This window comes from Salmo salar, chromosome ssa06 (assembly GCF_905237065.1).
Source record: "Salmo salar chromosome ssa06, Ssal_v3.1, whole genome shotgun sequence".
In the NCBI taxonomy this organism is placed as follows: domain Eukaryota; kingdom Metazoa; phylum Chordata; class Actinopteri; order Salmoniformes; family Salmonidae; genus Salmo; species Salmo salar.
Window position 1 is genome coordinate 34,605,560 of NC_059447.1, and position 23,209 is coordinate 34,628,768.

General features: G+C 46.6%; 1 protein-coding gene across 2 annotated transcripts in view; it reads right to left on the reverse strand.

Moving 5' to 3' along the window:
• LOC106601199 (myosin-10) overlaps positions 1 to 23,209 on the reverse strand; it is a 62,271-nt gene that overhangs the window by 4,068 nt on the left and 34,994 nt on the right. Inside the window, exons 5-33 of one of the 2 annotated variants that reach the window (XM_045720409.1) lie at positions 22,052 to 22,154; positions 21,634 to 21,666; positions 17,898 to 17,990; positions 17,406 to 17,469; positions 16,482 to 16,580; positions 16,117 to 16,260; positions 15,936 to 16,031; positions 14,837 to 14,955; positions 14,534 to 14,686; positions 14,229 to 14,402; positions 13,961 to 14,134; positions 13,038 to 13,152; positions 8,167 to 8,360; positions 6,482 to 6,603; positions 6,113 to 6,182; positions 5,718 to 5,878; positions 5,450 to 5,558; positions 5,156 to 5,287; positions 4,614 to 4,820; positions 4,359 to 4,496; positions 4,123 to 4,246; positions 3,859 to 4,030; positions 2,844 to 3,201; positions 2,143 to 2,349; positions 1,949 to 2,053; positions 1,206 to 1,358; positions 807 to 1,055; positions 434 to 646; positions 43 to 255 (exon numbers count right to left, since the gene is read on the reverse strand). In XM_045720409.1, the coding sequence (XP_045576365.1) occupies positions 43 to 255; positions 434 to 646; positions 807 to 1,055; positions 1,206 to 1,358; positions 1,949 to 2,053; positions 2,143 to 2,349; positions 2,844 to 3,201; positions 3,859 to 4,030; positions 4,123 to 4,246; positions 4,359 to 4,496; positions 4,614 to 4,820; positions 5,156 to 5,287; positions 5,450 to 5,558; positions 5,718 to 5,878; positions 6,113 to 6,182; positions 6,482 to 6,603; positions 8,167 to 8,360; positions 13,038 to 13,152; positions 13,961 to 14,134; positions 14,229 to 14,402; positions 14,534 to 14,686; positions 14,837 to 14,955; positions 15,936 to 16,031; positions 16,117 to 16,260; positions 16,482 to 16,580; positions 17,406 to 17,469; positions 17,898 to 17,990; positions 21,634 to 21,666; positions 22,052 to 22,154 (4,294 nt within the window). The remainder of the gene's footprint in view (positions 1 to 42; positions 256 to 433; positions 647 to 806; positions 1,056 to 1,205; positions 1,359 to 1,948; positions 2,054 to 2,142; positions 2,350 to 2,843; positions 3,202 to 3,858; positions 4,031 to 4,122; positions 4,247 to 4,358; positions 4,497 to 4,613; positions 4,821 to 5,155; positions 5,288 to 5,449; positions 5,559 to 5,717; positions 5,879 to 6,112; positions 6,183 to 6,481; positions 6,604 to 8,166; positions 8,361 to 13,037; positions 13,153 to 13,960; positions 14,135 to 14,228; positions 14,403 to 14,533; positions 14,687 to 14,836; positions 14,956 to 15,935; positions 16,032 to 16,116; positions 16,261 to 16,481; positions 16,581 to 17,405; positions 17,470 to 17,897; positions 17,991 to 21,633; positions 21,667 to 22,051; positions 22,155 to 23,209) is intronic. The other variant, XM_045720410.1, reaches the window with a different exon arrangement.

The following is a 23,209-nucleotide window of genomic DNA, read 5'->3' on the forward strand; positions in this document are numbered from 1 at the left end:
CACAATTCTTGTTTGTATGGAAGGGATGTGTCCTCTATGCACCTGTTTGACGAGCGCCCTTTTCTTCTCGTCGTTCTGGTCGTCTCGCCCCTGCAGGTCTCTCTCGTACTGGGCCTTCATGGCCTGCATGTTGACCTCCAGACGCAGCTTGGCGTCCTCCGTGGCCTGCAGCTCGTCCTCCAGCTCCTCCAGCTGAGTCCTCATCTCCTCCAGCTGCTGATCCAGAGTCCTCTTGGACTTCTCCAACTCATGGACCTGGACGGTGGTAGAGAAGATACTTTGAGGTGATGCTATTTGGAATGAACTGGCTTTTAAAGTTTAGGTTTAACCTAGTTTATTTCTGTAGGATGCAGAGCAGTCCATCTGAAAACAACAGATGCAAACCATTCTGCCCTCAGCTGAACAAAACACCGGTATTCAGTGCAACACTCACGTTCTTGCCCACGTCGTCCTTGGAGCTCATCAGGTCCTCCATCTCACTCCTCAGCTGCTTGTTGAGTCTCTCAAACTCCTCCTTGGCCTCCAGAGCCTCATCCAGAGCCCGGGCCAGAGACAGGGACTTGGTCTCCTTCTCCCTGGCCTCCGCCTCAGCCTTGTCCCTCTCCTCAGCGTAGCGTGCAGAGATGTTCTTCTCCTCAGCCAGCAGCTACAACACAGGGTAAAAACTGACTTAGATGGTGGACATTTTCCCTCTATCTACACAAAGCCATTCCATACTGTGCTCTAAGACCAAGCCAATTTAGCTACCATTATGGATTATCCATAATTATCATCCATTATGGATGGCTTAGAGTGATCAGTCAAACCTGGTCAAACTTCTTCTGCTTCTTCTCCAGGTTGGAGACAATGGTTCTCTGGTGGTCCAGATCCACCATGAGGTCGTCCAGCTCCTGCTGCAGACGGGTCTTGGTCTTCTCCATCTTCTCAAAGGCGATGCCCTTCTCCTCCAGCCTCAGGGTGGCCAGCTCCATGTCCTTCTGCAGCTTCCTCTTCACCTCCTCCAGACCCTCCACCATCCCCACGTCATCCTCCAGCTTCTTCTTGGTCTCAACCAGCTACACATACATAAAGTTTATAATGAAATGATGCTCACTGAAGGATGGCTACAGTAGGTGGTAGCTTGTTATGGTGATATCAGCTGTGTTGCAGTTAATGTGTAAAATAATTTGAGTAGATACATTTAAGCTGTAAGGCGCTGTGCTGACCTGGGCCTGCAGTGTGCACAGCTGTTTCTCCAGGTTTCTGCGCGCCACCTCGTCCTCCTCCTGCTGCTCCTGCAGGGTGCTCTTCTCCTCCTCCAGCTGGCGGATATGACTGCTCATGTTCAGCTTCTGACGCGTCTCTTCCTGGAGAAGCTCCTACACACACAGACAGACACACACAGAGAGAGAGACACAGACACCATCCCATATCCCAAAGATGAGACATTGACATGGAAACAGAATGCCACCTCCTCTTAATGTAAAAGGTCCAATACAGCCATTTTTATATCAAATCATTTCTAGGTAACAATTAAGTACTTTATTTTAATAGATTTCCATTAAAATGGGCAAAAATAGCTTTTAGCAAAAAACTATTTTTCAAGCAACAATTTTGCTAGGACTGTCTGGGAGTGGGGAGGGGAAAACTGAAAACTAGCTGCTATTGGCAGATAGATTTGGATCTCTTTGTTATTGGTCTATTAATCAGTTTACCGCATGGCGATGTCACTATAGAAAGCCGAAACTCCCACGCATGCAAACCTGCTGATTAGAAGGACTTGCTGGTTGAAAATACAATTTATGCAACTATCAGGAAATAACACTGATCAAATTTGTTCAGTGTTAGTTTTATCAGCTGTTGTACAATATGATATAAAAGACAGGAAAACAAGATTTTGTCTGCACTGGGCCTTTAAGATACACATTATGTGTTCCTCTCCAATGAGAGGTTGTCCAGTCTAGCTCACCTGTGTGTCCTGCAAAGCGCTCTCCAGGACAGCGGTGTCTTTAACCAGCTTGATTCCCTTCCTCTCTGCATCTTCCAGCAGAGCAGACACACTATCCAGCTCCGTCTGCACACACAGCAAACAGCACAGTTGAGAGACCATCACCAGCCGAGGTTAACGTGTGTGTGTGTGTGCTGCAAATGGCCCTCTCTCACCTGTAGTTTGTGGGAGCGGTCGGCCAGCTCTCCCTTGCCCTTCTCTCCCTCTGTGACCCGGGCCATGATCTCCTGGAGCTGGGCCTCCAGCTTCTTCTTCTTGTGTTCTGACTCAGTCTTGGCCTGCTGCAGCCCCTTTACCTCACTGACCAGCTCCTTGTTGGCACTCTCTGTGCTCTGCTTGTTCTTCTCCAGGTTGACCTTGAACTGGACACAGACCAAGAGATATTACAATAGGAATCATGCTCAGACAACACAAAACATTTAAAACAATTTAAACTGAGCCATGTTGGTTTAAAAAGCTGACTCTTCCAAATGAAAAATTGGGGTTTTGAAGCCTAGACCAACGCTCTTGTGGTAGCGTGGGAGCTTCTCCTTGGCCTCCTTGCCACCTTCACCAACCAGAACACGCTTCTTGTTCTGGAAGATGGTTGGCTGCTTCTGATAAGCCCTCTCGGTTTGTGCATCCGCCATCTTTGCCAGCCGAGTCGTAAAGAGAACTAAGCATGCGCGCGACGGACCGAAGTCAGAAAGGTCAGGATATGACGTTTAGAAAGGGCAAGGCAGAAGCGGAACCTTGGATTACGTTTGTGAAAAAAAATAAAAATGTAAACAGAGGAAGTACTACCTCAACTACCTCATCCAAGTGAAACATTTTCTCTGACTAAACATGACCATGCGGTTGTTGTGAAGCTACCCACCCTTTTGGCCTGCTCTAGCTGCTCGGACAGCTCCTCCAGGGCCGTGGAGTGTCTCTGTCTCATCTCCTGGATCTGGGCCTCGTGGTTCTTGGTCTCCTCGTCGATGGCCTTCTTCAGCTCCGTCACCTCCTGCTCACGCTTGGTCCTGAGCTCCTGCTGGGCTGCGGTGGTGTCCAGGGTGTCCTCCAGCTCAGTCTTTAAGGCCTCCAGCTCCTCACTCAGATCTCTCTTGAGCTTCTCAGCCTTGTTCCTGGAGACCTTCTCTGATTCCAGGTCTTCCTGCAGCTCTACCAACTGGGCCTGTAGCTCCCGTACCTGCTTCAGGGCGTTGTTCTTCTGTGTCACCTCCTCGTCTCCCCTGACACACACACACACATTTTAAATTCTTAATTAGGATGCAAAATAAAGCATTGTCGTACAAGTATAAAGAACCCCAAATAGTCATAGGCCTATGCTTGGACAGTTGAACTAAGTTGCTATGCATGTATTTTCCACTGGGTGGCAGTATCAGACAATATATCCTGAAATAAACACAGATACCTTGTTTCTGTCACTACCTTTGAGTGTGTGAGTTGGTCCTGAAAGAGCGGAGTGTTTTTAATGGCCAGTGATCAACACAGACTAGACGTGGGGCCAACATTTACACATTCCAACCCAGTGAGATCTCCTGAATAAATAGCTGCTGGGTGGTCTGGTCAGCACCGTATCATGACAAGAGGGCATAAAAATAGTAAACGCTCATAGGGTTTTAATAGTCAGATTACAAGATTACCGGTGCAAATCTGGCCAACTGTAGACCTACCATTGTTAAATATGGCATATAAAAGACAGGTGTTGAGACAATTAAAATAGAAGGGAATTTGATGATGGAGCTATACAGCTATGTGATAATTACTTCAGTCTAAAACAGTCAAAGAATCAGACTTCCCTCGCAGTCAAACACCTTCCAATGGCAAAAGACTGCTGAACTACATCTCCAGGTGGCTTCCATCCAGCTATGGACTCACTCACTCACCTGGCCTGTATAGCCTGCAGCTCCTCCTCCTTCTTGGCCAGCTGCACCTTGAGCTCCTCTATCTGGGCCTGCAGCTCAGCTATCTGGTCCTGCAGGTCTGTGGTCTCTCCATCCAGCTTCCTCTTGGCCTTCTCCAGCTCCTGACGTGTCTTCTCCTCCTTCTTCAAACGCTCTGAAGGGAGAAGGGAAGGAGATGGATGGTGTTAAAGTGTCTGGACTCACTATCTATAACTAGTGAGACCTTATAGGTAAAAGGACACCTACCTTCCAGGTCCACCATCATCACCTCCTGCTTGTTCTTTGTCTTGCTCAGATTCTTGGCCTTCTCCTCCTCCTCAGTCAGCTGGGACATCATCTCATTCACACGGTCATCCAGGAGCTTCTTCTCCTGAAGGGGGAAAGAGGAGTCAGGTTGTTTATAATAATAGTAAAGTCCAGCAGCATAATGTTAGTAAGGTCCAATATTTCTCAACCCTAGACTGCCTTTCATCTCCACTCACCTTTAGGAACTTGGAGTTCTGGTCCTCCAGGAGCAAGATGTCCTCCTCAAATTTCTTCATCTTGGCCTCGGCTGTCACCTTCTCCAGCTGCAGCTTCTGCCTGGCAGCCTCCTCCTCATCCAACTGCTCCTCCAGGTCCTGGAAGAACAAATCACAGCATTTATTAAGAAGGTAACTGGTAGCAATGTTTTGGGTCCACTTCCATGTTCAATCTTCTCAAGCTTCCACTCTGCAGTCTCCATGTCTCATCAGTACCTGGATGTGAGACTGCATCTTCTTCTTCTCACTTTGCAGGCCCTGGGTCCTCTCCTCCTCCTCCTCCACTCTAGACTCCAGGTCATGAAGGATCTCCTCCAGCTCCTGCTTCTTAGCGGCCAGACGGGCTCTCATCTCCTCCGCCTCGGCAAACAGCTCCGTCTCAGCCTGCAGCTGCTCTGCTAGGATGTTCTTCTCCTCAATCAGCTACACCATGCAAACATGGGCATAATGGACTGAATGGTACAATGCAAATTGAAGTTCATAAAGGGATGATCCTTAGGGTCTACACTCTTAGAAAAATGTATTCCAAAAGGTAGGTAAAACCCTTTTTGGTTTCAGGTAGAACTCTTTTGGGTTCCAGGTAGAACCCTCTGTGGAAAGGGTTCTACATGGAACTCAAAAGGGTTCTACCTGGAACCAAAAAGGGTTATTCAAAGGGTTCTCCTATGGGAACAGCCAAATAACCATTTTACGTTCTAGATAGCACCTTGTTTTCTAAGAGTGTAGTCTGCTATAGTTGGTGTGGACTGGACACTGACCTGTGAGTGCTTTCTCTCCATCTCCACCAGTTCTCCCTCCACCTTGGTCTGCTTCTCCTTCACCTTGACAAGCTCATCGTCCTTGGCCTGCATCTCCTCCTCCTGCCTGGTCACCTGCAGCAGGGGCTTGACCTGGGGGACAGAACACAGACCTGGGGTCAGCCACTGTTCAAAAGTAGATGACTAGGAGCCTTATCATATAGCTATATAGAGAGACTCGACAATGCTGGTGATACAAAGACAGATTAGCCATATACAGTAGATATAGTGTACTGTAATGGGAGACATGCCCACCTTGGTAAAGAGTCTCCACCACTGCCAATGCTTCAGCTTAAGGTAGGCAGAACAGTTCCTCTGAAGCACCTTCAGACAATTCAGTTGCTGCTGCTTCTTAGCAAACGCCCTGTCAGGAGAGAGAGGGGAGACACATGGTCAGACATACTGACCAAGAAGGTCAAAGGCAACATATATCTGTGGCATCTTTCTGTCCTAAGAAGTGTTGTAGTGGTCACGAAAGGAAGGAATTGAGGAAAGGTAAGGCCATTACATATAGAGAACTCACTTGCGGGCCAGGTATCCCCGGCAGACAGACTGGAAGTAGATGATGATGTCAGTGATCTTCAGGTCTCTCTCCTCCTCCAGGTGAGCCAGCACTCCAGCCCTGAAGAAGATCTTACTCTGACCAATCCTGAACAGGTTAGGATCCAACTCCAAGGCTCGGATCTGGAGTGAAAATGGGTCATAGATTTAAATCCAGGGAAGGAAGGCCAAATCATAATAAACAGTGTCATTTAAGTGATGCCCTATAAATACTAAGGAAAGATAATGTCATGGGTGTTTATGAAGTCGATATACATTTAACATGCTTACCGTGCTCTAGCTTGTAAAAGGACAAAGTGCCTCTCCCAAGTATTCAATGTGCTAAACACAGTAAAATAGTGACACACAAATCCTCACCATTCTCTCACAGGCTTGCTTGCCATCCATGAAGCCCTTGGGGATGGCGTTGGGCGTGAGGATCTCATACCTGGCAACAGAGTGGACATGAATGTGTAAAGGCCCTGGGTCATTATACCACACCTCCATGTTGACTAGGACCAGGGTGTGAGGAGAGACGTGAGAGGCCTCAGATCTTACAGAAGCCTCACTGTTCAGAAATAGAACAGCTCCATGAAATAATCAAAGCACAACACCCAGGGCAATGGGAAACCAATACTACTTTGTCCTCTATAATATATCTCTCAAATAAGAAAACACAGGAACTTATCAATTGGGTTGAAATACATAAATAGTCCGTATAAGGTGCGTGTACAGTGAGTACTGTACCTCTGTCTGAACTCCTGGAAGATAATACGGTTGGGGAAGCCCTGTCTGCAGATACGGATCCCCTCCAGAACACCATTACACCTCAGCTGGTCCAGAACCAGGTGGGGGTCGAGCTTACCAGCCTGTAGGGAGGGAGGGGCATGAAGTGAGAGGTTAGGGAGAGGTACAGTACAGTACCAAACTTCATGCAAAGAAGATTATTCTAAACCAATAACAACTAAATGCTGTTACTGTTCATTCAGCTTTTAAAATGTAATCCAGAACATGTTTTATAGGGAAACTATGTTACTTCAAATATATTTGTGTAATATTATGCAAAATGACATTCTACAATTAGGATTGCATAGGGACTAGACTAACTACTTGAACACATTCGCACCAAAACAACCAGTGTCTATATCCTCTTCACCATCCATTTATGACAGCCATTTGTGGATGCGCTACAGAAACAAGCGTGTCTAGTCTAAATCCCCTGGAATACATTAGGGAACACTTACCACATAGCCCATAACTCTCCACTCTGCTATTGTTTCATTTCCAGCCTTCCATCTGAGCTGTTGTTTATGGAGGCAGAGGGCCCACTGATGCCTGGTAGCAGAGTGTGTCTCCAGGGGTTCTGGTGGGTGGTGTGGGGGTTGTAGTCTGGGCTACAGGGGTTCTGGTGGGTGGTGTGGGGGCTGTAGTCTGAGCTACAGGGGTTCTGGTGGGTGGTGGAGGGGCTGTAGTCTGGGCTACTATGGTTCTGGTGGGTGGTGGAGGGGCTGTAGTCTGGGCTACAGGGGTTCTGATGGGTGGTGGAGGGGCTGTAGTCTGGGCTACAGTGGTTCTGGTGGGTGGTGTGGGGGCTGTAGTCTGGGCTACAGTGGTTCTGCTGGGTGGTGTGGGGGCTGTAGTCTGGGCTACAGGGGTTCTGGTGGGTGGTGGAGGGGCTGTAGTCTGGGCTATAGGGGTTCTGGTGGGTGGTGGAGTGGCTATAGTCTGGGCTATAGGGGTTCTGGTGGGTGGTGGAGTGGCTATAGTCTGGGCTATAGGGGTTCTGATGGGTGGTGGAGGGGCTGTAGTCTGGGCTATAGGGGTTCTGGTGGGTGGTGGAGGGGCTGTAGTCTGGGCTGCAGGGGTTCTGGTGGGTGGTGGAGGAGCTGTAGTCTGGGCTATAGGGGTTCTGGTGGGTGGTGGAGGGGCTGTAGTCTGGGCTATAGGGGTTCTGGTGGGTGGTGGAGGAGCTGTAGTCTGGGCTATAGGGGTTCTGGTGGGTGGTGGAGGGGCTGTAGTCTGGGCTATAGGGGTTCTGGTGGGTGGTGGAGGAGCTGTAGTCTGGGCTATAGGGGTTCTGGTGGGTGGTGGAGGAGCTGTAGTCTGGGCTATAGGGGTTCTGGTGGGTGGTGGAGGAGCTGTAGTCTGGGCTATAGGGGTTCTGGTGGGTGGTGGAGGGGCTGTAGTCTGGGCTATAGGGGTTCTGGTGGGTGGTGGAGGGGCTGTAGTCTGGGCTATAGGGGTTCTGGTGGGTGGTGGAGGGGCTGTAGTCTGGGCTATAGGGGTTCTGGTGGGTGGTGGAGGGGCTGTAGTCTGGGCTGCAGGGGTTCTGGTGGGTGGTGGAGGGGCTGTAGTCTGGGATACAGTGGGCAGAGGGGGGAGGGACTGGTGGTCAGTGAAAGGGGGAGGTTAGTGTGCTGCTCATTGCTCACCCTCTTCTCGTGGTTGGGGATGATGCAGCGGACAAAGTTGGGGTTGGTGTTCCTCAGAGTGGCCATGAGCTTGGTGAGAGACTCCTTGTAGAGCTGGCCCACCGTACGGAACATGCCCTTCTTGGTCTTATAGGCTGCGCCGAAGGCCGTCTCGTTCATCCCTGCTACCTGGTCCAGACCCACGATACGGTCCACTGACAGAAGAAAGAGGGACAGGAGACAAGGGTAGAGTTAGATGGGTAGACGCTGGTAGAGGGGTGACTGGTGCGTGAACTAAACATATATACTGTATAATCAAGCAGCAAAGGACTAGAGACATGACCAGGACAGATGAGGGCTTCTAAGCGTAACATGTAAACAACATGACTGACAGCCAGAGTGGGTGGGATGGGCGGTTGGCCCTAGCATGACTACATGTTCATTAAAAGCAGACAAAGGAAACAAGACTGAACCAAGCTATTGCAAAAACTAATCCAACTAAACTCAAAACATGTTCATAATACAGCTGTTTTTCCAAGAACAGCACAGCCATTGTATTTGACCTTTCCACCCCCACCGTTACATAAACCGCAGTCAATTGGTTTTATTTGAATGTAAATAGACTAGCTACATCAGTGGTTGTTCTTGCCATGGAATACAGAGAAAAAAGATCAACAATACCATCTTGTTTGCATATTCAGATAGCATCAATATATGAGGCAATGTTCTTTGCAGAGATCAAGGGGAACTGAAGGGAAGAGACGTTACTATTCAATGTGGTGTGTGGCAGCTCACCTTCCTTTAGAGACCAGTTGGCTGTCTCCATTTAGGACAGACAAAACAACCTCCAGGATAAAAAGGCATTCCTCAGAGTATTACTAATATAGTGCCTTTGGAAAGTATTCAGACCCCTTGACTTTACAGCCTTATTCTAAAATGTATTACATCGTTTTTTCCCCCTCATCAATCTACACACAATACCCCATAATAACAAAACAAAAACAGGTGGTGTTTAGTAATGTTTGCTCATGTATAAAAAATAAAAAACTGAAATATCACATTTACATAAGTATTCAGACCCTTTACTCAGTACTTTGTTGAAGCACCTTTGGCAGCAATTACAGCATCGAGTCTTCTTGGGTATGACGCTACAAGCTTGGCACACCTGTCTTTGGGGAGTTTCTCACATTCTTCTATGCAGATCCTCCCAAGCTCTGTCAGGTTGGATGGTGAGTGTTGCTGCACAGCTATTTTCAGATCTCTCCAGAGATGTTAGATCGGATTCAAGTCCGGGCTCTGGCTGGGCCACTCAAGGACATTCAGAGACCTGTCCCGAAGCCACTCCTGCGTTGTCTTGGCTTTGTGCTTAGGGTTGTTGTCCTGTTGGAAGGTGAACCTTTGCCCCAGTCTGAAGTCCTGAGCGCTCTGGAGCAGGTTTTCATTAAGGATCTCTCTGTACTTTGCGCCGTTCATCTTTGCCTCGATCCTTTCACTGAAAAACATCCACACAGCATGATGTTGCCACCACCATGCTTCACCGTAGGGATGGTGCCAGGTTTCCTCCAGATGTGACGCTTGGCATTCAGGTCAAAGAGATGAATCTTGGTTACATCAGACCAGAGAATCTTTTTTCTCATTGTCTGAGAGTCTTTAGGTGGCTTTTGGCAAACTCCAAGCGGCCTGTCATGTGCCTTATACTGAGGAGTGGCTTCCGTCTGCCACTCTACCATAAAGGCCTGATTGGTGGAGTGCTGCAGAGATGGTTGTCCTTCTGGAAGGTTCTCCCATATCCACAGAGGTACTCTAGATCTCTGTCAGAGTGACCATTGGGTTCTTGGTCACCCCCCTTACCAAGGCGCTCTCCCACCGATTGCTCAGTTTGGCCGGGCAGCCAGCTCTAGGAAGAGTCTTGGTGGTTTCAAACTTCTTCCATTTAAGAATGATGGAGACCACTGTGTTCTTGGGGACCTTCAATGCTGCAGAATTTTTTTGGTAACCTTCACCAGATCTGTGTCTCGACACAATCCTGTCTCGGAGCTCTACATATAATTCCTTCGACCTCATGGCTTGGTTTTTGCTCTGAGATGCAATGTCATTTGTGGGACCTTATATAGACAGGTGTGTGCCTTTCCAAATCATGTCCAATCAATTGAATTTACCACAGGTGGACTCCAATCAAGGTGTAGAAACATCTCAAAGATGATCAATGGAAACAGGATGCACCTGAGCTCAATTTCGAGTCTCTTAGCAAAGGGTCTGAAAAAAAGGTATTTCTGTTTTCTATTTTTAATAAATATTTTTAAAAAACAGTTTTTGCTTTGTCATTATGGGGTATTGTGTGTAGATTGCTGAATAAGGGTTGAAGTCAAGGGGTCTGAATACTTTCCGAAGGCACTGTATAGTTAAGAAGCGATATCATTTTCAAAACAAGAACTAGATGGAAATGGAACACCTACTGGGTGTATCAATGTTATTAAATGACACAATCTAATGCATCTGATTTAACAAAAACATAAAAGGAAAAATACTGCTACCAAAGGATGTGTTAATTATCATACACTAGAGCAAACACATTGGGGGATAAATGACTTTCCGTATTCAGAGAGAAGGATATGTCACAAAGAGCACAACAAAACCCCAAAGTAATATATCTTTCATCCACCAATTCCAATTATGAACACACGTAATTGCCATCTCTCCTTCCATGAGGTACACAGCCGAGCTGAAATTGACCTGTTTGGTGAACGAGGGTGAACATATACAGACAGTGCTGCAATGGGCTATAAACCAGAGCTATACTACTGAATCTATATACTGTACTGAAATATCTTTCAGAAATCCTCTGTTGGAGTCTGTCAGTATTTCCCTTGGCAGGGACGCATCATGCCTCTTTGATGTGATTTTAGAGGCTTATTAGGAAACCATGGTTTCACAGTGTAGTCGGCTGTCCTTAAATTTGGCATGGTAAGCTTCATTGGCATGGTAAGCTTCATTGGCATGGTAAGCTTCATTGGCATGGTAAGCCTCATTGGCATGGTAAGCCTCATTGGCATGGTAAGCCTCATTGGCATGGTAAGCTTCATTGGCATGGTAAGCTTCATTGGCATGGTAAGCTTCATTAGCATGGTAAGCTTCATTGGCATGGTAAGCTTCATTGGCATGGTAAGCTTCATTAGCATGGTAAGCCTCATTGGCATGGTAAGCTTCATTGGCATGGTAAGCTTCATTGGCATGGTAAGCTTCATTGGCCTTACTATGAAAGGATCTGGACATATGCATACACATTCTTCATAGATGGTGCAAAGGATAAAGTCATCAGATGAAAAGAGCCATGATCCGTTTGGAGAACCAGAACCAGGCTTCTAACCATATGGCAATGGTCAAGACTGACAACTGATTGGAACAGGAACAGTGTTGAATCATTACAACTCTTTGAATCATATTCTCCCCTTAACTCTCTTAGTGACTGCTCTGATTTACTTCAATAACTAAGGGTGACAGAAGTTTAAGGAGTGTGTGCGAAGGTTAAGTGACACTGACTGATGAATCTTTTCTCCTTCAATCATTGTCATTCCACATCAGCTTCACCGATATCTACAGGGTGATATTTTAGCAAAGCTTCATTTCACAATCTATCTTTTTAAATAAAATACTATGGAAAGCAGATCAGTGATCTGGCATGCAGGTTAATGTTGCTAAAAAATGTACCCTCAAAAAACAGGCTTAGCCCATGCCAAAGGGATTATGAATTCCAGCAAAGTCAGTGTGATCTGTAGCTAAAATATCCTGAGAAAGAGGTGGTGGAGGAAGTCGGTCTCTATCCATCAGTCTCCAGTCAGCTCCAAGCCTTACTGACGTCAGTTTACAGGTGAGTGTTGAACACATTAAACAGCCATGGCCCTGGCAATGTCCAGGCTTTTCCTCATACATTTACTCCACACCGGCAGATGTCTCCATGCTAGTATTCTTCATGGTCCTACCTACGATGGCTCTTCCAAACAAATTATATCAATCCTGGTGCTTCCTTGTGCAGGTATCTCAAATAAACAATCTGAGCTGAGATTTGACTGAGACAGAATGGCACCAGACAAACCAGCATCGCTGAAAGGTACTGTCTTGGTTAGCAACAGTGCATTACAGGTCATGCAAAGCCTAGAGGCGGTGGGTGCATCTAAGGGTGCAGAGTGCAGCCGTGAGCGAGCAGGAAGAACCCTACAGAGCAGCAGCAACATGTGCATTCACCTGGAGGCTCAAGGAGACCAGAGGCCTTGTCATAGAAAGAGGCTCTCTGAAAGGTCTGAATGTCTATAGCTCAGAAACAGAGAGAGGGGAGGATGTGAGTGACAATTAAGCTTTACATAAACATCCATGCAGATACAGATTTATTGTTATTATGTTACCGCATACACACTCACACAAACAATGATTAGCTGTGTACACTGTAAAGGACAGAGACATATTGCTTTTACTGGTCTAGTAGAATATTCCATGCACAAAAACAAAGCAATTCAGTCCTTTCCTTTCTATTAGTTGTTTCTGTATACATTGTAGATGTCCAATGACTCATAATGAAACTCAATCGCTTTTTAAAACAAGTAGATGTGCCAAATGGGAAAATAAAAGGCGGGAGGAGATTTACGAGCGGATATTTCAGGTTACCTCACAAACGCACAATGTTTTGGCTGACAATACTCATCACAGAGAAGCAAGCAGTTGAATATGAACCAGACAAGAAGTCTAATGGATGAGAGCGTGTACAAATACTCCCACCATAGCCACTGTCCTAAGTTCCAGGTTTTAAGGGGATTCTTCAATACTGTCACTGAACAACCAAGACTCAAACAAAGTGACAACTACATGGTCCAAACAGGAAGAGAGTGTGGGGGACTCACCGTCCTTCCAGAGCTCAGCCACAAACTTGTCAGTGGACTGGTTGAGCAGCGTGGCCACGTTGTCATTCAGAGGGTCCATGTTCTTCATCAGCCACTCGTCAGCCTTGTAGTCCACCTGAGGAGAGACAGACAGACTTAAGCTAAACAGGCTATATGTACCAGTACATAGTGTTAAATAGCTTCCTTTTATCTTGTCTCATTGATTTTCATGTCTGATCAAATTAAATAGATACCTGGTCAAGAGAAAATGAGTTTATGCACTGGAAACAAAACCTTTTTATTAAGTCTTAACATGTGTGAAGACTACTGGTGCTGTGACCAGAACAAAATGTACATCTGAACTTTGTGTGACAAATTTAATAAGAAAATGGATGAAGATGATATAAACTTTATTTCATATGGAGTCTGGCCTGGAATGTACACAGGCCCTCTGCAGATGGGAGACCACACTGAGGTGAAAGTTCAAAAATCCTTGATTACGTAACAGTGTAAAATCGGTCTCACACCAACATGAACCAGATGTGGAGATTGGGAGCACAACTGGGCTTTTGTGCTAAGGCAATTACCTGTTAACTAGAGCTTTAGTGGAGACATGTCTGCTGCCTCAAAGGCAGCACTTTAACATTGACTGGTTACAACGTCATTCAGAAAGAAAACATGTTTCTCAAGACATTATGGAGCTGAACAATAATTCTAATTTCAAAAACACTGCTTCATCTTTCCAACACTCCAACCCCTAACCAGGAAAAGCAACAAAAATGTCAATGGCAAATCAGTTTCTTCGAATGAATGAGGCCCTCACCAGAAAAAGGGAGCTCATATGGCAGAAATACCTTGTTTTCACCAATCAATGATAGGATATGAGAGGACGAGCTGAGGAAGTCATTTCAGTGTATTGAGACCCAGGCTCTGCGTGGACGTACCCTGCCAGCGTAATGAATGATGCAGAAGTCGGCTTTGTCCTTCAGCTGCCGGGGTTTCTGGAACTTGGGGTGGGTGCCCTGCTCCTGGAGCACCTTGTCTACAAATGTCTTATCAGTGGCCTTGGGGAACCAGCACTCCTCATCCAACAGGGCCAGAACTCCTGGAGGGTTGGTCTGCAGACAAAGAGAAAGGAGAAGAATCTGATGAAGTTCCTCAGACATAATCTTGAGTAAAATACACCTATATGTGTAAAGATGAAAATCTGACCGGTCTCTCAATGAGGTCGATGCAGGGCTGCAGGTCCAGGCCGAAGTCGATGAAGCTCCATTCGATGCCCTCCCTCTGGTACTCCTCCTGCTCCAGGATGAACATGGTGTGGTTGAACAGCTGCTGCAGCTTCTCGTTGGTGTAGTTGATGCACATCTGCTCAAATGAGTTCAGCTAGAGGAGGGATATGGGGAGAGAAAGAGATGTGAGAGATGAGTATTACAGATCAATAAGACAAGACAGTCCCTCTTGGACATGATTATATGTCTGCAACAAGAGATTAATGATCTTGAAAATAAGTTTACCTCAAAGATCTCAAAGCCAGCGATGTCCAGGATGCCGATGAAGGAGGCTCCCTGTCTCTTGGTCCTGTCCAGGGCCTTGTTGATGCGGTGGACGAGCCAGCGGAACAGACGCTCATATGTGGCCTTGGCCAGGGCTTCCACTGCAAAGTCAGCCTGAGGAGAGAACCAGAGAGAGATAGACGACAGTCTGCTGGGTACCAGTCTGTTTCTTCTTAGGCCAACTTCATGGACCTGCATAGATCAGTGTTAGTGAATGCATTAACAGGAGTGTACAACTTATGACAACTGGAGAACAGCTCCTACCTGTTCTTTGGTCTGGGCCTTCTGGACGTAGTCTCGGCCCACTTTGATGCGGGGGGACAGAATGGCCCTGGTAAACTCCATCACATTCAGCCCCAGCAGGTGGCACAGCTTCTGAGCCACTGGGAGGAGAGACAGGACATTGGGTTACTAGTGACCCATCAGTGTTGCAACCTGGAGATGGGCACAGACAGAGCCTTCTATACAGTACAAATAGAGAGCTTTGTATGCAGCCTAACCAGTCTCAAATCAAAACAGTTGGGGAAATGTCAGACAGGAATATATAATGAAAGACCTCAGTAAAGCACTACCGCTTCATTTCACCCCACCTACCCAAGGATATGGCCACAGTCTGATGTATGATTCATCAGTTAAAAATCACCAAGGATAAATCTCAGCAGAGGCACATCCATTTCCCTAATGACAACCAAACTGCATGGCTTACCGTTATAAACTGACCATTAATGCAGAGCAACGAGCCAGAAAGAAATGAAAAATGACACATTTATTCCTACTAGCCATCTCCTTCTGAAGTAAAATATAGACACGCAGCATGAGCCCCGGGGTATAACATACCTGCTATGGACCGCTACAATGTGCCTGCATGTCTTTATATTAATAAAAACCGGACAAAGAGCTCCAGCCTAGACACTGTCACTGCAGGAGTTCTGAGGAATCTGACGTCTGTTCAGTGAAGTGCCTCTGCGCTGCCAGACTTCATACTGTACTAAGGACAGACATCTGGAGCTGCTGACGCGTTGCTATCCTTGTCTCAGCCACAACGGTGAAGGATCACTCTACTCTGCTAGTGTTGTGATTCCAGCTGACTCACACTAAGGCCCAATACTGATTACAGCAGAATTTTAATGAAGCTGTTCTGCAGTAAGTTATGTGGACCAAGTGGACTGTTTTTGAGACTGAGCAGCATATTGTGGGAGGATGATCAATGATGAAGACTTGCAGCCCAGAGAGTAAGCTCACTGTAAACTGGGACAATGTATTTTCAGCTGTGTGGTGAGAAATGGTCAAACTTAAGCTGGATGATTTCAAAGTGCTGGAGTGTTGGTTGGATTATGTATGGCCTCTGAGGGTATGGCATTACCTGTGTTCTCAGGCATGGAGGCCTGGTCTGTGTTCCTCTCCTTCTTGAAGACAACGTTACCAAACTGTAGTACTGCAGACACCACCTTCAGCATGCCTGCAACCACAAGGGAGAGGGAATCAGACAAGAGGCAAGGAAAGACATTGATACTACATGTATGGTCTAGGGTGTGTGTACTCACATACGATCTCCTCATGGGAGAAGCTCATGATGTGCATGGCATCCATGGTCTCCTGGAAGTTGTCCTTGTCCTGCTGGCCAGGGATGGTAATGTTGCCGTTGGACAGGAAGCGGTAGTTGTTGAAGCCCTCCAGGAGCAGGTCAGCTGAGAGGAGAGGGGTAGGGGGAGACAAATCAAAAACCAGTACTATAACAAAACAGCCAAGACTTATAACATGAGGAGAAATAATGGTATAAATGGTATATAAAATATTGAACGAGCCATTTCTGGCACAGAACACTGAAAATAAAAGACATAGTTGTGATTCTTCTTACAGAGACACTACTGACAATCATTATAATTGGAATGGTGTATAAGATACTGACTTTTGAGGTGCTCCCCGGCTCCTGCCAGAAGCTGGTAGAAGACATGGAAGGTCCTCTCGTCTTTGGCCTGGCGAACGGCCCTGGACTTCTCCAGGAGGTCTGGTAGTCAGGGAGTTAAGGTCCAATGGAGCAATGCCATCATTCCTGTGCTGGTAAATGGCTTACTGGTTATTGTGCCATGCCTAGCAGAATCTTCTCAAACATACAATGGATTGGTATGAATTGCTGCTTCTTGCTACACTCGTATGATATACTGTAAAATAATAAGTGTTTATTTCTGTTAACGCCAATCTCAATAGACTTTAATATGTTAAATGCGGTCCCAATCTAGAGATACTGGGCATAATTTACTGGCCCTAAAACGGTAAAGTCATGTGTTTCTGATCACTTGTGTCTGAGTACAGGGTGTTTTGTCTAAAGAGCGACCATTTTGGGCTTCAGGCAAGAGCTCAACTGGACCTTAGTTTTACAGGAGACTGAAATGCCCACTGAGTGGGTTGCTATTTAGGCAGTGTTTCCAGAAACCTTGACTACCACCATCTCAGAAAGAGGAATGCCTGTATAGCACAAATCACACTGCTTTATAAATCATACCTTCTGCAACGCCAAATCTTCTACAACATGCTATTCTTGAGGGACACAAATTTGACATTTCTCACAAGCATAACGACCAGATATAATTCAATCTTAGAAAACGAAAACCAGCATTCTCCAAAGTCAACCTACACATGAATAAACAAAGGCTGAGTATGAATATATCTAGCTCTAAGAACCTAAGTCTGTCCACTATCTGGTGAGCACTCTGCATTGAAGTGAGGCACAAATCCCAGAGCCCCTTGAGCCAAACCCCGACTATGTATGTACATCTGCAGACTCCTGCATCCCCTCCCCCTTCACTTCCCAGTCTCCCATTTCTGAGGATACAGGTCTCGATGTTGGCCCCAACAATGTAGCCGGTCACGTCAAAATTGACTCTGATGAACTTGCCCTGTAGGGAGGGATACAAAATCTGTAAGGCAGCAGTTCTAAACATTGTGTGACATTGTAGGCCTCTGTGAGCCCAAAACACAGTCCCCACTGAGTGAACAGTATCACTTCTGCAGACATCAGTGACGCATAATGTCAGGTCTGGTCGGAAGTGGGGATACACTGTGTGTGTGTGTGTGTGTGTGTGTGTGTGTGTGTGTGTGTGTGTATGAGTGCCAGGATTATAGAAGATGGAAAGCACATTGCCGTGCTCTTTAGCAGACAGTGTTCCTTCATATACTTTTTCACTGTATTCTGGAGAGCCAGGTCCTACAATGCCTATTTACACAGAGGGACTGTTTATAGACCGTCTACAAATGTGTACCTAAAACACAGTACAGCTATCACATTCAAGACTATTTTTATCCAAGTATAGCTTTTTAAACTTACGAAACGTGACGAGTTGTCGTTTTTCACCGTCTTGGCATTGCCAAAGGATTCAAGGATGGGGTTGGCTTGCAGAAGCTGCCGTTCCAGCTCGCCCTGTAAAGTGAGGGAGAAACTGAGTGATACACAGCCAGTTAATACCGCCACCACCTAAACCAGCCATGAACCGCTAATGAAAGATGTATTAAATCGGCATGGACAAGTGCCTTTGCTTTCACCACAGGGTGGACACGGGAAGTAAAAAGAGTGTGAGAATGGAACCTCTGTTATGCAGTAGGCATCTGCTATATTTCTACTGAATGAATAACCCATTAAAAGTATGATGTCAGTAAGACAACATTGTACCCAATTATTTCATACAATGTTGAGAAACACTAAATGTAAACCATATGGTTCAGCTCATCTGCAAAACCGAAAATTCTGTGCAATCTTGACTGAGGCTTTCTTTAATAATACATTCCTCAATATCAATACCAGTCTTTGGAGAGAAAAATACTTTTTGTTTGACTGAACACATAATGATGCAGCACTGGAATCCTCCTCAAAGGGCCTGATCATAATGCTCTTAAAACAGATGTGGTGGTCGTGTTATGCTCATATTAACATCTGGGACTAAATATTATTCAGTTTAGAATATTATACAGTTGAATAATATTATGTCCAAACATACACCAACTGATCAATTCGAGCTATTGAGCAGAGTGAATACAAGCCTACTGAATGAATCATGTAGACAGAGGTTTATATGCTGCTGCTGGTCATGTCCATCACAGGTTGGAGGGCATAGCCAACCACAGGGCATAGCCAGCCACAGAGCATAGCCAGCCACAGGGCATAGCCAGCCACAGGGCATAGCCAGCCACAGGGCACAGCCAGCCACAGGGCACAGCCAGCCACAGGGCACAGCCAACCACAGGGCATAGCCAGCCACAGGGCACAGCCAGCCACAGGGCACAGCCAGCAACAGGGCACAGCCAGCCACAGGGCATAGCCAGCCACAGGGCATAGCCAGCCACAGGGCATAGCCAGCCACAGAGCATAGCCAGCCACAGGGCATAGCCAGCCACAGGGCATAGCCAGCCACAGGGCATAGCCAACCACAGGGCATATCCAACCACAGGGCATATCCAACCACAGGGCATATCCAACCACAGGGCATATCCAACCACAGGGCATATCCAACCACAGGGCATATCCAACCACAGGCCATAGCCAGCCACAGGGCATAGCAAACTGTCTCACAGTGCTTGAGAGGCCACTAGTCTACTTCTTCACCACAAACAGAGAGGACAGAGGGTCAAAAGCAGTACTGCCTGCAGTAACTAAAGTGAGATTTTGGGGTGGTGAGAGCATTCCTGTGGTTGTGACGATGCTCACACGCACCCTCCACTTCCGGGAGGCACTGCTGTGACAGGGGCGGTGGCTACTTCCCAAATCCGCGAGCGGTGGGGGCATTCCACCATCCCGCACCTCGCCCACTTTACCCTCTCTAACCAGGGCGCTGGCTCTGTTGGCACAACAGAAATAGCACTGCAACCAGCCAGCCTGTACCGCCCTGGTTTCTCTTCGGGGATGAGACACTGGGGCCTGGTTTTTGTTGACCCGGTGGGCCAGAACTTTCTGTGATTTTAAAGGTTGGGGGGTTAGCGCTGCCCAGCCCCACCACAGATATGTGGGACAGGCTCAGTCTACATACGGGTTAGTGAGAGAGTGGTGCAGAGAGAAGTAGGGCTGCTGCCAGAAGGACTGGGGATTGGCCCACTTAAACATACTGCAGCCTCTACCGTGTAGATGTGTCCCAGCCAACCCTGAAGCGCATCCTATAACTCAGGTTTCTAGAGTTTGAGAAATGCACTACAGAGCATACATACACTAAAACCCTGGTTCCAGACAAGACACAGTCTTGACAAAATGTTTTCTGAATAGTTAAACATGTCAATGTAAGAGAAGGGAGCATCACCGGGGTAGTTTGTGTTTAATTAGCACAATGACTCCACATATAAATCATTTCCAGTGGAATGAGACTGGAGTTGGGGTGCCTGGCGGGGCAGAACATGACGTGAGGACTATTTTTCTTTCAGGAGCTCAACTCTGGGTGGAAATCAGATCTAAACTGTACAGATCACATGGAGGTATTGAGTTCCTCCTCCCACTGTCTGGAGTCAGAGAGCTGCTCCAGTCAAACCTCTCTCTGCTGATGGCTGGACGCTAGGGAAGGGTCATGTGTACATTTTCACTCCCTCTCTTATCCTTTACCTACTACACTGCACAATACCTCCCTAATGCGCACACATTGTATCAGATCAATGCAATACTTCCACTGCTCTGCCCCACTGAAAAAGCCCCAAGCTCCTGGCTACTGCGTGTCTGGGGTCCACTCTTCTATCAGAGCTGCTACTTGGCCTCCAGCCTCCCCTCTCCTCCCTCCCATCATCCCCTCGCTCCACATTTGTCTGGCCCGTGCTCATAGGGACCCTAACTGGACACAGAGTCAGCGTGGTGTGTGATGGCAGTGGGCTGTAGTGGACTGGTGTATTCTGGCCCAGGGACCCAGGTACACAGTTACAGCCAGGGTAACGCCACACATCAACACTGTGTAGTACATATACACAACCTGGGTGAGTGTACATTTTTTTAGGGGGTGTTTAATCGTAGCAGCATCTGCTTCAGCAAAGCATAGCTTTACAGAGAGGAAAAAAAAGGTTTTGGGAAAGAAAAATAGCTCCTGGGCAAACTGAGTGGGGGAACAATGAGGGCCAGTAAATATCTAATTTACACTCAGAAGTATCCACAGTGGAGTATTCCGTTGGAAAGAATGCTGTAATGTTAGAAGTCTCTGTGGGGGAACAGTTGATCATGAATCAAGCTGAAACATTCTGCGCGGTGTATTAGTCCCAGGTGAGCCTCCACTGTTACTGAAGCATGCCCATGTTATGCAGCAGAGAGACAATAGTAGCTTCATTTCATTCCCCAAGATGTCCAAGTGAGGATCGCGATGGAGATAGGAAGGGCAAAGCATTCCCACATCACTGACCCACCATGTGCTTATTGATTAGGAACAATCAAAAGCAACAGCTACTCACAGACTGTACTGTAGGACAGGAATCCACTGTGTGGATTCAGGTGTTGTTACGGACACGAACAGTATTAGCGTGGCCGTGGGCATTAACCGTGCATGAAAGGTATTTGAAGCTATGCCAAAGGCGTCCTGAGCTAATCAAATGAAAAGCTAGCATGAATAAAGGAGAATGGCTGAGATATTAGAGGGTTGTCGTGGCAGAGGGTTTGAAAAGCCACAGTCTGATGTGATTCCACAGTTCACACCAAATCCTCTCATTGCCATGGACATTCAAAGTGGGGATGACAAAGATAGATATGACTGGAACCTAACCACAAACAGCACATGCATATGGGGTTAGTTATTGTAAGGTCACAGGAAATGAACAGCCACTGTGTTTCAAATGACAAAATATTTGTTTCACTTTTTAAGGTTTACTGTATGTTGACAGTGTTGGGCATTTCCTTAAAATAAACCTAAAACAACTGATAAAACACAATCTAATACAAGTCTGTCGGTTTGATAGCAGACCTAAACGTTTTGCCAGCATAAACAAATACCACATATACCGTAGCCAGCAGAGATAAGTTCATGGGAAAGACAGTACAGTTTGAATTCGGAAGGGCATGCAAAAACATCCAAACTGAGCACAACTGTTTTAGAAAGTGGGGAAACACTTGCCTGGAGCTTGTTCAACGCTTTAGGGGATTCGGGCTGTTTGTTTCAGGTAATAAACAAAGGGAAGGGTTAGACCTGGAGGTGCTTATGTCAAACACAAGCCATAAGCAGTGAACCTACTGGTGGCTAACATTATCCTGCTAACATTTGGCTCTGACAGAATGGCACTGAGCACCACGGAGCGAGAGCTGAGACCGTTCAGGTTAAGGTGGTACACAACAACAAACTGATTAGACTCTATTAGAGGAGCTACGTTAGCCATTAGCATCAGGGGTCATTAAACTAGAACATATTGTTTCGAAGTCAGTTGAGTACACACTGTGGTACAGCCTCTGCCTTTGGGTCCAGCATGGACACATTGGAGGGTTTAACAGGAGGAGTTCAGTAAGGGAACAGGGAAGGAGGGAATGGAAACACTCACAGGAATGTTGTGGTCTTTGCGTCCTTTGTGTGACGAGGCGACGTGGGCCAGGTACTGGATGACCTTTTTGGTGTTTTCTGTCTTGCCGGCACCCGACTCGCCTCTGTGTGGAGGAGACAGACAGGACCAATACACACCAGATAAAACAGAGGAGGAAGAGAGGATGGGGAGAGAGAGAGGAGGGGGGAGTGGAGGGATGAGGGAGAGCAAAGAAACTGGTCTAATCTACTACCAAGCAGGCCTCATAAAATAAATAACATTTCAGCACTGTTGAACACTTCCAGCAAATACTTATATAACCCTTTGTCTACTGTTATAAATGTGCCTTTGGTTGCCAGACAGAGCCAAGCTTCCTGGAAGGCTTCCACATATAATCTCAACCAAATACAGTCAAAATACATAAATGACCCAGCCCAGCCCATAGGCTCATCATGTCAGATGGGATGGCTCTGCTCAGCCCTGGGACATACTATAGACTAGAGAGTCTGATACTGTTTGTTTGTTTTGCCTGCTCTGCTCTGTCTGATTTTAACTCCAGGGTCCTGTGGTTGGCTGGGCAGGTCTCCAGGGTTTCTAGGCTCTGCTTTTGGCACGGCTCTAATGACAGGGACGTCCACAGCTCCGCCAGGACCCAACTCTCACTCCCCTCCAGACCCAGCACTCAGCCACATACCCGTGGCTTTACCATAGCCAGCTATTAGCTCTCCACACAGAATGCTGGCTTAATGGATAAATGGCCAGAGTGCAACTCAATTCGAGTCTCCTCCTCTACACTTTGTATATTGGTGGTGTGGGGGTATAGTGTAATATATGTTAATCAAATGCCATTTCAGATTATTTTGATGTCACATTACAATTGTGAGAACAGTGAGATGTTGTAGGTTGAAATGACAACATCAGATTTGGGCATGGGACATACTTTTCTTCATTCCAAGCAGACTGACTTTCTGTATTAGTCACTCTTCTTGTTCAAGCACAAGGTAGCCAGGTCATCAGTGTGTGAGGCCTGTGACTCTTGCATCAGTGTGTCACACTCTTAAGGTGAGAGATTCCACAGGTCTGTGGCCCAGTGGATCACTTCCTGTTCTGTAAACCAAATTACTTACTCATCATGTGGACTGGCATGTAAACCAGTTCTCACTGGTTTTCAACGACAGG